At 36.6% G+C, this 15,121-nt stretch overlaps 1 protein-coding gene across 4 annotated transcripts in view; it reads right to left on the reverse strand.

Annotated features, from left to right (window-relative positions):
- Positions 1-10,084: 10,084 nt before the first annotated feature.
- grin1b (glutamate receptor, ionotropic, N-methyl D-aspartate 1b) overlaps positions 10,085-15,121 on the reverse strand; it is a 93,899-nt gene continuing 88,862 nt past the window's right edge. For all 4 annotated transcript variants that reach the window (XM_024276357.2, XM_024276355.2, XM_024276358.2 and 1 more), the window contains one exon: positions 10,085-11,145. In XM_024276357.2, coding sequence (XP_024132125.1) covers positions 11,080-11,145 — 66 coding nt within the window. In that variant the 3' untranslated portion in view covers positions 10,085-11,079. The remainder of the gene's footprint in view (positions 11,146-15,121) is intronic.

A 15,121-nucleotide genomic window follows, 5' to 3' on the forward strand; every position in this document is an offset into this window, starting at 1 on the left:
CGGCGTCATCCAAATGCTCCTTTTATCTCGACAAAAAGGAATAAATGTAAGTAAATCCAAAAGGACCGCTGACAGAATCAAATGTTGGTATGGTTCTCCTTCAAAGGCTTGAACAATGACTTGTACAATTCTCTCGAGTCGGCGTTATTAAAGTAGAAGCTGTCTCCGCGGTCTCATGGTCGAGGCGTGGAAAGAGGCAGACGGTTGCAATAAACTCACTCCTGATTGGCGACAGTACTTCCTGTAGATTCCATGACTCAGCTATGACTCAGACCAATCGCTGAAGATGGGTTCCAGATGGCGGTATCCGTTTCAGGAAGTGACAGTGAAAGCGGCGGCCTACTTTCGCGAAGAGAGGAAGTAATGCATTTCCAATGGGGGACCTCGTTGCTCGCTCAGTCCATTATTTTTACAGTCAATGATCAAACCCTTTAAGATGAAACCCACAAAGACTAAATAAATGAAATTAATAAACCTTTATAGTGTTTTATTTATCCTGTAATTCTGGCGTGTCTCCATAGATGGTGGACCGCAAACACACTGACCTTTGTGAAGGTGCAGAAAGTTATTCTGCGTATATGTTGTATTGTCGTTTTCCTGACGTTCACCTATGTTTTCCAAGTCGGACAGTTATTTTCCAATCATTAAAACACAACATGAATTCATTCATTTGTCCCTAAAGGACCTCAAACCATTGGTGTAATTGCCACAAAAATTTAGAAAAAAACCCCCACTTTTTTAAAATTAAAAACTCCAAAATGTTCTTTTTTTACATCAATTTTCAATCACAATTAAAGCATGTTTAGATCCAGATTGATGAGGTGGATTATCAAAAACACTCCATGGATCTGTATTTAGTCCAGCTCTTTTTTTTTTTTTAATTTTCAACCCCCTGCTCTCTGTGTAACAAAGTGGCATTTGTGACTTTTGTGTGTACTTGTTAAGTTTACCTGTTTTGTAAAAATGTATTTCTGTTCCGCTCACTTCCTCCTCAGGCCATGATTGGACAAATGTTTTTAAAGATCCTTGGCAGCCATTTTGAATAATCGGATGGAACCATTTCAATTGACAGGGGTGTATTACTCTAATCTGGTTGTTTGGTTAATGTTAACCCCTCCCAGAGGTGCAGAGGTGTTTTTACAGTAGGGGATGATGTGAATGGAGTTTAATATTGAGAAAATACAGGCTGGTGAAAACAAAACCATTTCTACCCAAAAATTGCACCGCTTTGTTTCAAGATTTGCTCTATTCTTTCACATCTTTTTCCATTTTAAGCTGATGAAATCCTGCGACCGGAGGTGTGTTTTGGATTTTGGTCCCCTGTGCCAGGAGTGATATTGATGTGACATTATCATGTTAAAAACACCACTTTTATCAGAGTGAGTCTTTCAGAATTAGAAAAACAAACTATCTATAGTCATATATATATTTTTTAAGAATTAAATGTGGAGCTTTTTGTCACATCAAATAAGATTCTTTTTTGACATTTTTAAATATAAACTATTTGAAGGTTAGGATCAGGAAAGTGTTAAAACACTTATTTTAGTTTATCAGATATACTTTTCTACTTGAACATGTTTCCCAGGACGTCTGCAGGACGTGTCTGTACTTTTTCCAGCTGAGTGCATAGAAGTCCTGCATGTGCAGCAGTGCAGTGAACGCATCGTCCTGCCATCTGTTGTCATGATGGCTCTCTAACGCTCACAGAACCTCCTCATACATGCAACAGACACACCTAAGGTTAGAAACTACTTTTATCATACCGTTACAACTCACTGCACTCGCCATGGTTACCATGACAACGGACCAAGGAGATTGGAGATCGGACAATAGTTGTAGTTTAGTGTTATAATCTATATGATACAAAAAGTGATTTTCCCTTGATTAATAAAAACAAAAAAACAGACCTTTCACCTCCACTGTGGATGTTTCACTTCTTCTCTCCTTATGTGGGCAGTTCTGGCTGTTTTTAGGGAACACTGATGTAAAACTCTGGTTTACTTACATGAAGGAAGGCAGTTACCCCCACCCCGCCCCATCCTAAAGGCCTTGGGCGGCTGTCACTCTCACTTCCCACTCGGTCCTTTCATCCCTCCACTTCCTCCTCACGTTTCTCCAGCCCATCTCTGTCAGTTCCCTTTTGCCTAACATGACATTTTTTGTCTAAGTTTTCTATCGCCGCTGACGCTTAAACACAATGTCTTTAACATTTTGTAGCTTTTAACTATTAACTCGATGATTCCAGTAGATTTTGAAGGAGAAAAATTTTGGATGTTGGATGGAGATACAGATTTTCCTGGTCCCTGATCATACTATTGGAGTATTGAAGATGGACAAATCCTTTAGAAAATACTTTATTTTGATTGACTGATTGATATTGACCTTTTTGGAAAAACTGAGAAGTAAACGGTGATTTTGCCAATTACTTTTTTAAATCCAGTTTTCTTTGTGGGTTTTATGAGCTGGAGCTCAAAATTATGTAAAAATAAACAAATATATTATCTATGAAAGTTTAAAGTAATAATGGAAATGAATCAACTTTCTTTGAGTTTTCTCTCAACTTTGGAACCCATCTCCATCAGAATTTCAAAACACAAATTCACTTCCTGTCTTAAACTCACCTGTTTTAATTTAAATCTGTCTTTTTTTCTCTATCAAGAATATATGTTGTACTGCCTGGACAGAACAAGAGTGATTAATGAATTTTGGACTGAATTGAAACAAATATGGATGGATTTTTTTCATATGTTGATTATGATTGTAAAATATGTCTTTCTCTCTTTTTTTGTTATCCATTGCAAATAAAATATAATAAGAAAAAAAAACTCACCTGTTTAGAACAACATTTGTAATCTCTAATACTCATCACACATTCCTCTTGTTCTTCTTCATATAATTGTTGACAACAATGTTTGTATTTTTCATAAAGTGTTTTGAAAGTGTTTTTTTTTTCTTTAATAAAAAAGTAGGTGTGAAGAAACCCAGGACCCAGAAAAAGACACTCAGTAAAACCAAGACGTCTTTAAAGTAGAATAAATATTCATTTATTACTGTAAACTCTTCTAAACAGCGCTGTTCACAGGACCCACAGGTGCGCAGATTAAGCTCAGTGACACAAACATTTACTGGATCTCTAGAGTTTAGTGTAAGAACACAAAGAACGTTGTGTTGCTATGGTTACAGTGCATTTACAGCAACATTGAAAAACAAACTCCATCCGACTTAGAGTGACACGTCGGACAATCACTCACAAAGCAAACTGTAGAAAGATTTTGTGAGTTTGTTCAATGTCAGACAGAATAAAAGCTTTCCAAATGGTAAACAACAATAAATAGAATCTGAAAAAATAAATAAATACAAGTTCAGGTTTTTTCTGAGGTTCCACACAAACCTGCACTTCCGAAACGAGTCGACAAAGAAAGGAAACAAACGGTGACATCACCATCACAGCATGACATCATAGTTCAACCACCAGGGTGAGCTGCATCAATCGGACCATCGCCGCAGGAATATGTTCAAGCCAAAAAGGAGCTTTTCTCAAACAAAAAGCCACAAAGTTCAGCAAAGATGAAAAAAATATATATTAAAAATTCTTATTAAAGTGCAAAATCACCACGAATGTTACAAACAGATGAAGAATTTTCCACTTGATATGTTCAGGATTCAATCATGTGACCTAAAAGACTCTTTTTAGCTTTTCTTTTTAGGGAATTTACAAATCTACAATTGTCTGTCCTCTTTCTGAACAATTTAAATAATAAATTCTTAGATGAACAACAAATAATAACTAGAAACGGTTAAATGAATGCACTATAGTTACATTAGAGGTCTGTCTGGAGCCAAATGGTTTTTATTTGATGTGCTATTAGATCAATTTTAGTAAAACAGCCTTAGAATTATGTTAAAACACGTGTGAATAATAAATGAACCAAAAGAATGTGAAAATTAGGCTGTAATGTTAGAATAAATATAAGTTTATAATAGTTATAGTTTAAAAATGTAAATTGATTTCATATCAAGTACACGTCTTTGTATTTTTGATGCTTTATGAAAGGAAAAAAGTATAAAAAATGTGTTTTTGACATTAATGTGAAACCAGTTTTTGCTTACAGTGAATAAAATGATGCGGAAGGAAACCTCAAACTCTAACCTCATTGTTGTTTTATTGTTCATGTCTGTAAGAATGAATCAGAAAGGATGATTGTCAGAGGTCGCGTTCAGCTGACCTCCTGATCATGACAGCAGAGCTGGAACCATCTGAGAACATTTACTCTGAACGTTCAGGAGTTTTCTTCATCATATGAGGACGCAAACGCTGAAATGTTGAAACAGAAAACGTCACCAGAGGTGTAAAATTCTTGCAGATTTAGAGCGTTTGAGTCCATTTTAGCGATAAGGAGGAGAATCTGTCTGAGTTTTATTCACAACAGAGACGCTGTTCCATGAATACTAGTGAATGGGTTTGAAGTGTTTAAGCCACGCCCACTTTCACTAATCTACACATCATTTCATTCTGTGTGGAAAAGGTCATTTAGAATTAAATTAATGATCAAAACTGCAATAAATTGTGCAACTTTGTTAAATATTGGCTATAGTTTAGATCAGGGGAGTCAAACTACAGGAGGAGCAACCACAGGATAAACATTTATGGAACACACTAAAACTATATTTTATTAAAACTTTAAAAACACAACTTTTTATTAAGTTTTAATAAAAACAGGCATGAATATTATTCCAGAATAAATCAACTTAAACTTTCAATAACTTTCAATATTTTACTCTCTATAAAAATATATTTGATCAAAATTATACAGGTCAGAAATAAACACTAGATAATAACAATAAAATAAAATGATCTGCAGGGCCGCATATGTGATCCGGTCCACGGGCCTCGACTTTGATGTGTAATGAAAAATATGAATCTTTCACATATTTGAATGCAATTAAAATTGTGCTGTTGCACATTTAAGTTAGTATATTTTATTGATTGAATTAGGAATATTTTGGAGCTCCAGACTCGTCATGTAAGGAACCTGAGATGATTTAAGCCTGAATTCAATTCAAGATAAATTATATTATTTAATGTTTTCGCAGTTTAACCCTTTAACACCACAGCTCCAGTGTTTACGTTCTTTGATTTATTATAACTTCTCAACCATTAACACGATCATTCTAGTAGATTCTGAAGGAGAAAAGCGCTACAAAGTTATGGTATGTTAAGGATTTTGAGTTTAAGCCTCGGGTGTTAAAGGGTTAAAGTGATGCTTCATTAAGTGGAGTCCTGGATTATTCTGTGGTACGTTACACATTATTGACATATTAACCCCTCCAATGTCAGGACACCCTTCTGCCACTAAATTTAAAAGTAAAAAATGATGTTGTGTCCACAGGATGATTAAGAATGTTCTTAAAGTTGGATAACTTATATAAAAAAAGGCTGTGAATAATTGTGTTTTGTCAGCAGACTTTGATACATTTTACAAACATGTTTCCGAATTCATAGAAATCCATGAAACATGTGACTTCCTTGTAACATTTTTAAGAACCTTTTATTTTTTTAAGGTAATTTTAGAAAATAAATTTCATTATGTCATTTTACTTGTTTAACAACTTTAGTGAACATTTTTAAAAACATGAAATTACAGGATTGTCAGTGAATCATAAACCTGATTTAAGTGAAGAAAAAAAGGTTTTAAAAAGCTTGTAGTAGATTTGTTGGTCATATTTTAAATAGTTCCCCTAATGAGCAGAAATTAAGAAACGATCTAGAGCAAAAAGTCTTAAACAGTTGATAGTTAAACAGTTGAAGTTAAATGTCTACTACGCAATATCTTCTGCATGTCCACGCTTCTTTGATGGTAGCTTTGTATTTGTTTGTGATGTTTCAGCTTTATGTTGAAACTTAGCATTTGCTATTGTCGTTGGATCTGGTTGTCAGAAAAGTCATTAGCAACAGTTGCTAACATCATTAGCTCCTGTCGTTTCACAGGACATGCAGAAAATATAGACACGAACAAATGTTCAATAAACTTGTTCAGTAGACACAGTCAATGGATCAAAGAAATATAGAGTGGATGCAAAACCATATTTTTGGCACGAATGGAGCCCCACACAGGAACCCCAGACTCTGCCTTCAGTGGTGTCAAGGTAAATTGAGTTTGAAACACCCTGATCTGGAGGTTCATAGATTTATCGTTAAAGTGTTTAGTATGTTAAAGAAAAAAATGTTCAGCAGAGAATGGTTCCACGTGCTTTACTATTTTTGTTTTATTTAAAAAAAAATAGAAATAGATGATTAAATAAATTATAAATCACATAAATAAATGTTTTCTTTACTGTAAACTCTACTGTAGAGAGAAACAACAGCTGATCTATATTTCATATGCACACACACAAAAGGGTTAGCCTAAATGTTTTGGGTTCAGTTGGAAAGTTTCTTCCTCTGACTCTTATTTTGAAATTCTGCAGACGTGTTTCTGGAACTTCAGGAGCTCTGACAGTCTGGAAAAGTCCCTCGTCTGATGATTGTTGCAGCTCACCTCTGATGCAGCATTGTTGTGAACATCGCCGAGAACAAAAAACACTTCAAACTGTCATAAAGACTGTAGAACAGGTGCTTTCTGGGAAAAAAAATGAAGAGCAGAAAACACTCAAAATAACATCTTCAAAAGTTAAAATAGAGTCCGATCTGCAGTTCCTGTTTCGTAACTAACTCAAGGACAGCTTTTTATTCACTGTTCAGTTTAGTGGGAATAGAAGTTGCTTCACAAAATCTCTGCAGACTTTAATGGAGACAAACAGAAATTTGATGTTTTCTTTTTGTTTTTGTTCCCAGCGATTCTGCTGACACCAACATGTGCACACAAACGATTGTGTTGATGGCATCAACCTGGTAGCTCCAGACACCATTTCCACAAAACATCAGTGACTGAGCTCAGGAGGTAGACTGACATCTTGACTAAATCTCCCAGAATGCACCAGGATTTCACAAGCAATATGGATGGAGTCCCATGGGTCAGAAAGATTATGAGGAAAAAATTCAGTTTACAACATTTCTCCAAATGGGACCAAACATTTTATACTTCTTTCAGTTCAGCTTAATCATTTTAAAGTGTTTCTTCTTTGTCTTGTTGTTTAAATTCTTTTCAAATAAACATCTTTTAAGCTGATCAGAATTCTCTTTCAGCAGCTTATTCTACATGTGGGCAGCAGAGGGCGCTGCTGCACCGCTCATGAGCAAAGTGCTTCAGAATAGTTGGCTCTCTTCACAAGGCAAACAAATAGACATACATTTGTTTTATATAGGGGCGTTTAAAGAAAAACAAACAAATAAAAACAAATTAAAAAGATTCCCATTAGTATGTATCAAATACATTTATTAATATATATTAAAATCATTGTAAAAATCAAAGATTACTTCTATATTTGATTTAGTGGCTCCAAAATGACATCATAAATTAACATTTAGGTTTTCTATTAAAAAGTATATTTTACAAACATAAATGTAGTTAAATTTAAAGTAAGTGCTCATGTTAAAATCCTCAAAATACTTAAAAAATGCAAGAATATAACATTTGCTATTTAATATACTTTTTGAAAAGTTAATATTTTATCATCAATCAACAGTCAGAATCAGATTGTTTATAATAAATTCAACAGCATAAAGGCGTAATGCACTGGACTACAAGCAAATATATATATATATATATATTTTACTTTTACTTTTACTTTTCATGCTGTCCTCCACTTCTTCATATTTTGGATTCTGGGTCAGCTTAAGCATTTTTGTACTTGAATAAATTTTACTGGTCACACGATTGGCAGCAATTTTTACATTTAACCAACAATATGTTTTCTTTATTGCTTTTAGCATAAAATAGTGAAGCAGAAGCTTAAAGATTATAAAACCCACGACGAACATCAAGTGTTTTTTATCATCATAATATCCTTTCTTTTTTGTGCATCTACAGTACAGTGATTGAAAACGAAACAGAAACCCTCAACACAAAGCAAAAGCCTCTTCAAGAATCACTGAACCAAACCGCATCTTTGCAGTGAAATTCAGTAAGTCAGGAAAAAGCTGTGCGTTTGTGCTGAAGAACTACTTCCTGTCCCTTAGGCTCCACCCACCTTCCCACTCTCAGGGATTGACAGGTGTCTGATCAATAGAACAGAACGTGCTCCAGTTAAGATGAAAGATACACCAACTAAAACACAACTGGAGCGAAAATGAAAAAAATAAAATAAATAAATACTACTGTCCATCAAGACAAACCAATGTGGAAGTATAGCAGACCAGTTCACACAGATCAACCCAAATAAAAAAATCCTCTGGTTGAAAGAGGGAAACAGCTGCAAGCAGAGCAAGGCCAGTGTGCATGGGTCATGTATGTGTTACGTGTGTGTGTTTGTGCGTGTATTGCTCATTTTCAGGACGTAAACCAGCTATCTAGCGGGGTAATCAGGACGCAGCGCAGGTGTGAATGGGTAAAGCTCCACATCAATGGCAGGATTTGGCTCTTCAGGCCAACGGATGTTGTTTCATAGTGTGAATGCCTCTCGGTCAAGTCTCCTTTGAAAGATAGATTCTGTCTTAAGGGACTTCCTGATAAAATGAAGGTTAAAAAATACTTTCAAAGGTTCATTAGAAGAAGTTTGCTGCTCAGCCAAGCAGCTGCTTCCGTTCTAACCCATGATGTTAGCAATGACCTGGATGACTGAGTTTCTTCACAAACATGGAAAAAGTAACATGAAGATGTACTGTGAGTGTGTATGTTTGTGTACTTGTAACCTTATTTAGGCGTTGCGGAATAATCTGTGATATGACCTGTAGTTTCTGGGCTTCCAAAGATGTAAATGTTTAAAAGTTTATAGATATTTTCTCTATGATTTTAATCTTTAATGACCCACTCTGATCATCTTCTGCTCTATTTTCAAAGTGCTCCCAGTGGTCTTGTAAAGGGTAACCAAACCTAAATCAACTTTTTTTGGCTGTCGACCTCTATAAATAGGGCTATAAAAGTGCTGTCATTTGGTCATTGCCAAATTTGTGACAAATTAAAATAAACGTAATTCTTGAAAACATCATTAAAAACTGTCTGTGAGCTGCCACCTACAGGTTAAATCGAAGTATTACAGTTGAATTTCGTGATTGGTCAAACCGTTTAAGTCCTCCGTCATTTCACAAGTCCCACGTCACGATCTGCAGCTCCGGTAATGAAAACAGTCCTGCCCCAAAGCCCCACCCCTCTGACTGGATTCTCAAATTTTGACTGTGGGTGGAGTCAGCCTCCAACTTCCCTGTTTGGCTACCCTTAAATTACGATTGTTTTAGCCAAACTCAAAAAACTTGTATTGTTTTCTAGGACATGCTTTCTTTGACTCCGAGTGGAATGGAATAACCCTTCCCCCGCTTCCCCATCAAATTTGTTGAGAGCTCTCCGTTTACACTTTCTCCTGCTAGCTTACAGCCCCTCAAGCTAACATTAGCAGAGCAACAAAACTGGCAAGCACTGTTGGAGCTATCCAGCTGTACAGCCAAATTCTAGCCCAGACGAGGAAAACAAAGACGTTCATGGATCTATTTGTCTACAAAAAGATGCATCAGGATGGAGCGGAGCAGGGAGATTATGGCCTGCCCAGCGTATTTTCTACGTCACAAATAGGCTCTTTTTCAAACCTTAGGTTTTTATCTGCTCCTGATTCACAGTGATTTGAATAAAGAAATACTCAAAAATTTTAATTTTAAGATTCTTATTTTATATATATGTCTTCCATCATCAGAAAAATGCCACCAGAGCATGTTAAAAACATCAAAAATGCAATATTCATCCGAGTGGGTCTTCTAATTATGCTACTTCACAAAAGAGCTAATCACTGTATCTTCCGCCCTGTGAGGCGCACTTAAAAGCCTTAATTACAAACAAAATGGCATAATCTGTGCTTGGTTCTGGTTGCGTTTGATGTTAAAGCAATTCTGATTGAGCTCTGTCAAAATATCTGTTTTATCATTTACGATTTCCAAACAAGGTTGGGCGTTATTACAACAATGCTAACATGGCTAACGTGTAGCGGTATTATTATATTGCACGTTACTGACAATGTTGGGAGGTGGCAAAGTCACAGTAACATTTGTTTTAGCGGTATTAGGCTGTTTTTACGTGTTCCAAACGAGGTTAGGAGTCATAGGCTGTTAATACGCTAACACGGCTAAAGCGTAGCAGTGTTGGACCGTGGTTTTATTGCATATTCCTAACAATGTAGGGAGTTAGCAAAGTCACAGTAACGTTGGTTTTAGCGGTATCAGTCTGTTTTTACATGTTACAAACAAAGTTAGAAGTTACGGGTTGTGAATATGTTATATAATTATAAGTGTCGGACTGGGTTTTTTTACTGCATGTTACTAAAAAGATTGGGAGTTAGTGAAGTCCCAGTAACATTTGTTTTAGCGGTATTAGTTTGTTTTTTACGTTGAGAGTTACAGGTTGTGAATATGCTAACTGTGACTATGCAGCTAACGCTTCTAACGTGGTTAACGTGTGGCATAGACTTGCTGTGAATGCACTTAATAAAGTCTGACTGATGGACCTATCTCTGACTCTCTTGTGTCCCTAAATGAGTCTTGTAGTTTGGTACGCCTAGTAAATGAAATGAGTTAAAAAGTGAGCCTTATTATCTAGTGTGGCCTGTAGTGCAGAAAATGGGGTAATCTATCAGCTGGCCCTATAGAGACATCTCCTGAATGGGAGTCAGGTCAAGAAGATTTTTGAACCTGAACTGAATATTTGAGCACATGTTGCTGTGCACTATGGGGACATCAGGGACTCTTTTTGGAGACATTTTGACCGGTCGGCTTCTTTTAGCTCAAAGCTTTAAGGCGGGAAACTCATGATGGCCTCAGTCCTCATGACTGTTGGTTTGGGTGAGCTGGCTCAGTGACCTGCAGCCATCCTGTCCTCTTCCTGTCCGTCTGTGTTAGCAATGTGTGTTTAGGCACGGTGTGTGTGTGTGTGTGTTTCTGTGTGTGTGGCTCAGCAGCAGCAGCAGTGAAGCTCACTCGCACTCCCCTCTCAGCCTCTCTTAGACCACGGTGCTGACGGACGGGTCTGATAGGTTGAGCTGGCCGGTGATGTCAGTCGGGTACGGCTACATGAAGAGGACAAAAACAGAGAAGAAAAACAACACACAGGTTAATTACGCTTTGACTCACAGCCTGTGACTTCCCCTAAATGAGCTTTTTTAGATTTATTTTTATCCCTTTGACATCAATGTTAGCAGCAGTGGAAAAGAGTTCACTAATTATTTTTTTAAAATTATTTTTACTGTGTTTTCTTGGAGTTTCTGAGCGAAAACAAACCTGCTATTTACACCTCTGTATTTAAAGTTTCATAAACATCACAAGAGCCCTGTTAATGGCTTCCACTGAGGGAGACACTTCATTAAATATAGAATCTGAAATTTTGATGAAATGTAACATTTTCTTCAATAAATTACTTAATTTTAGAGTTTTTTGCCTTGTAGTTTAGCTGGAAAATGAAGAGAATTATAACATTCCTGGTTGTTACATATGTTAATCATAAACATGGATTTCTCCATCACGCCACACGGGTATTGTTATGTAGATCAAAACATTTGTAAGGTGGTATTTTTAAATGTTAACCTATTTTTATTAGACAGCAAATATATTCATATTTTTCTTACCATCCACTTAAATTTAAAGAAAATTTTAAAACATTTCATGTAAAAACCAGGAAAGATCAAAACATACTTTGAATTGTACATTATTTTTTTGCTCGTTTACAATTTTTTATTTTTATTTTTTTAAGAAATGTGCGTTTGAGATACTGACTCCCTCAGCCTTTATTCTCAGTGCTGTGATGTTTAAGTGGGAAAGAATGGTTGAAATTTTAAATACAGCAATGTATATCAGACAGAAATACCAGGTCAGATTTACAAACGTTTTTGATTTTTTTTTCTATTTTTGAAAAATAAATAGAAACAGTAAATATTATTTCCCGTTTTTTTTTTTTTTTTATCCGTATTGAATAATTGGATTCTCTTTGGATTCTTAATGTTTGACATAACTGTATTTAGTTTACTAATAAAACACATTTTAATACTTAGTATAAATTTAAGTTAAGGAAAATTATGTAAAGCTCTCAACACTTAAGTGTAAAATAAAAAATAATAAATATAAATTAAAACAGCTATAGTTTTTGTGAAACTAATACTATTTATAATATCCATCCATCTTCTTCTAATCATCTGGAACCGGGTCGCGAGGGCAGCAGTCTAATCAAAGATGCCCAGACTTCTCTCTCCCCGGTCACTTCCTCCAGCTCCTCTGGGGGGACCCCGAGGCGTTCCCAGGCCAGCCGAGAAACATAGTCTCTCCAGTGTGTCCTGGGTCTTCCCGGGACCTTTGCCTAGTGGGACATGCCCGGAACACCTCTCCAGGGAGGTGTCCAGGAGGCATCCGGACCAGGTGCCCGAGCCACCTCAACTGTTTCCTCTCAATGTGGTGAAGTGGCTCTACTCCAAGCTTCTCACCCTATCTCAAGATATTATTATTAGATACAGTATTTAAACTCCTCCACTTGAGGCAGGAGCACTCCACCCACCATGAGAGGGCAAACTGCCTTTCTCCAGTCAAGAACCATCACCTCAGACTAAAATCCTCATCCTAGTCGCTTCACACTCTGGCCCAAACCGCCCTAAATGGGGGTCCCGGCTCCATGAAGCCAACAGGACAACATCACCTGCAATGAGATGATGAACAGAGATGAAATCCTGTGGCCCCCAGACCAGATCCCTTCCAGCCCCTGGCTGCGCCTAGAAATTCTTTTCGTAAAGACTAAGAACAGAACCGGTGATAAAGGGCAGCCCTGCCCGAGTCCAACATGCACTGGGAACAGGTCTGATTGTGCGAAACCAGCTCCTGCTCCGGTCATACAGAGACCGAACAGCCCTCACTAAGACTCCCTGGACCCCATACTCCCAGAGCACCCTCCACAGGACACCACGGGGAATGCAGTTGAACGCCTTCTCCAAATCTACAAAACACATATGGACTAGATGAGCGAACTCCCATGAACCCTCCAGCACCCTGGAGAGGGTGCAGAGCTGGTCCACTGTTCCACGACCAGGACGGAAACCGTACTGTTGTTCTTGGATCTGAGGTTCGACTATCAGACAAAGTCTCCTTATAGCAGTATTTATGTTGTTGTTCAAAAAAATTAATACATTTTTATCATAAAAAAATTGATTCATGATCAAAAGTTAACTAAGTTGGCAAACAACTTTCCTAAATATAATCAAATCTGTTTGCTCTTGCTCCTAGCAACTGAGCAAAATTTAGACCAAAACAATTCCAAATCAAGTTTTACATGTTCAGTTACAAAACATAAAAATATAACATTTAATATCAGTGTGACATCACTGTAAAGTATATTTTTCCCCGCTTTATGATCTCTGTCTTTATAAAGTTCTTTCATAGACCTTTGGTCTGTTTTTTCCTACAATTTCTTTCTTTATTTCTACAATAAATTATTGAAGAAAAAAAACTATAAAATAGGAATGGAGGAATAAAGGAAATAATAAAATGTCATTAACATTAGGTTCCTTCTGTTCATTTTAAGTAAATAACAGAAGTTTCACTGGTTGTCCCACACCTCGGTGTGTGAAATTTGTTGCCCATCCTCTGGGGAGGCCGTGAGCTGCAGTCACAGCTGTGCTCAAGATCCATTTGTTTGGTTAACCTCTCTATAATTCTATATTTCAATGCTGAGAATAAGGCAAGGATGCATTAAATCTGATTTCTAGAGTCTTTAGTGTGACTCAACTATGGAATTGAACCCACAATCTAAGGGTAATCCCTCTACCAGTGAATTACCGATCTACCATCATAAATCACACACTGCCAACACGAAGAAAAACATCTAAAAACATTATTTAATCCTTTTAACACCGGAGCTCTTGTGTTTTTTTTTTTTTAAATTAACTGTAATTGTTTAATTGCTAACTTGTTCAATGTAATTCCAGCAGATTTTGTGTTTATGCGTCAAAGGCGACGCCTCAGGTGTTAAAGGGTTAAAGACATTAGGCCCTAGAATACCTCCAAAAAAGACATGTTTTCTCCTTTCAATGTTGCTTGAACAAATTCATTTTGATTGAATTTTCTTTGACAGTTTTTGAGGAAAAATCTTTTTCCTCTTTTGTATTTCATTTGAATGTCTGGCGGTCTGAGATAAGGCTTTAACGTGAATGGATGAGAATAACCAAGCTAAGTTTGGAATTCACTGACTGAGGATTGAACCCTCCCACATTAGACATTATAGAACCATATCACACCAATAGTCGGTTTGATGTTTAATTTACAGCAAAAGCTTTAGTTTACATTTTTCATTTTGCTTCAGCCTCCCAGAGGGTTTTTGGCAAAATATCACTTAAAATCACTCATCTTATGTAAGTGAAGGTTTCGGGCGGCTGACGATGAATTAAACATCATCATCTATAATGTTATCTGCTCTGAAGGTCCACGCTGACATGCTGGACATGAAACTTTTATTCACTAGGATCAGAGGATAGCATGTACGTTTTTATATCTAAATCTGTTTTACATCCAACCAGAATATTTTAACATTAATATTATTTCAATCACTGTATATCATTTTGACTTTACATCATAGTGTTGCAAATTTAGCAAATCTGTGGCCCATACAAAATATTAAGATTGATTCCATAAAATAAAAAAGTGAATGTTCATTTTTTCTTGTGTATGACCCTCCATGGGCCCAGACAACCCAAAAACCCTCAGGAACCATACAACCCGCCATATGGATGCAGGAGGGTAACAGTTGATTTTCACTGGTCTGTCTTCAGTGGGTCTCACCTGCTTTGACACAAAAAATTAGTGTGATCATCAGGGAAGCAACACTGTCTTCAGTCCGTCGACACGTTGATGTCGAAGATAAAAGTCAGAGAGGAGGAAACAGGTCCAGATAATAAAAGAAATTCTGTTGCACTTTCAAAATAATAATTTCTAAAATGTTATTTTAGATTAAAGGTGACGTGCCCATGCTACAACGCATGTTAACGCTGTAGATAACACACTTTTTGCCAC

Source organism: Oryzias melastigma, linkage group LG9, assembly GCF_002922805.2.
Source record: "Oryzias melastigma strain HK-1 linkage group LG9, ASM292280v2, whole genome shotgun sequence".
Lineage (NCBI taxonomy): Eukaryota > Metazoa > Chordata > Actinopteri > Beloniformes > Adrianichthyidae > Oryzias > Oryzias melastigma.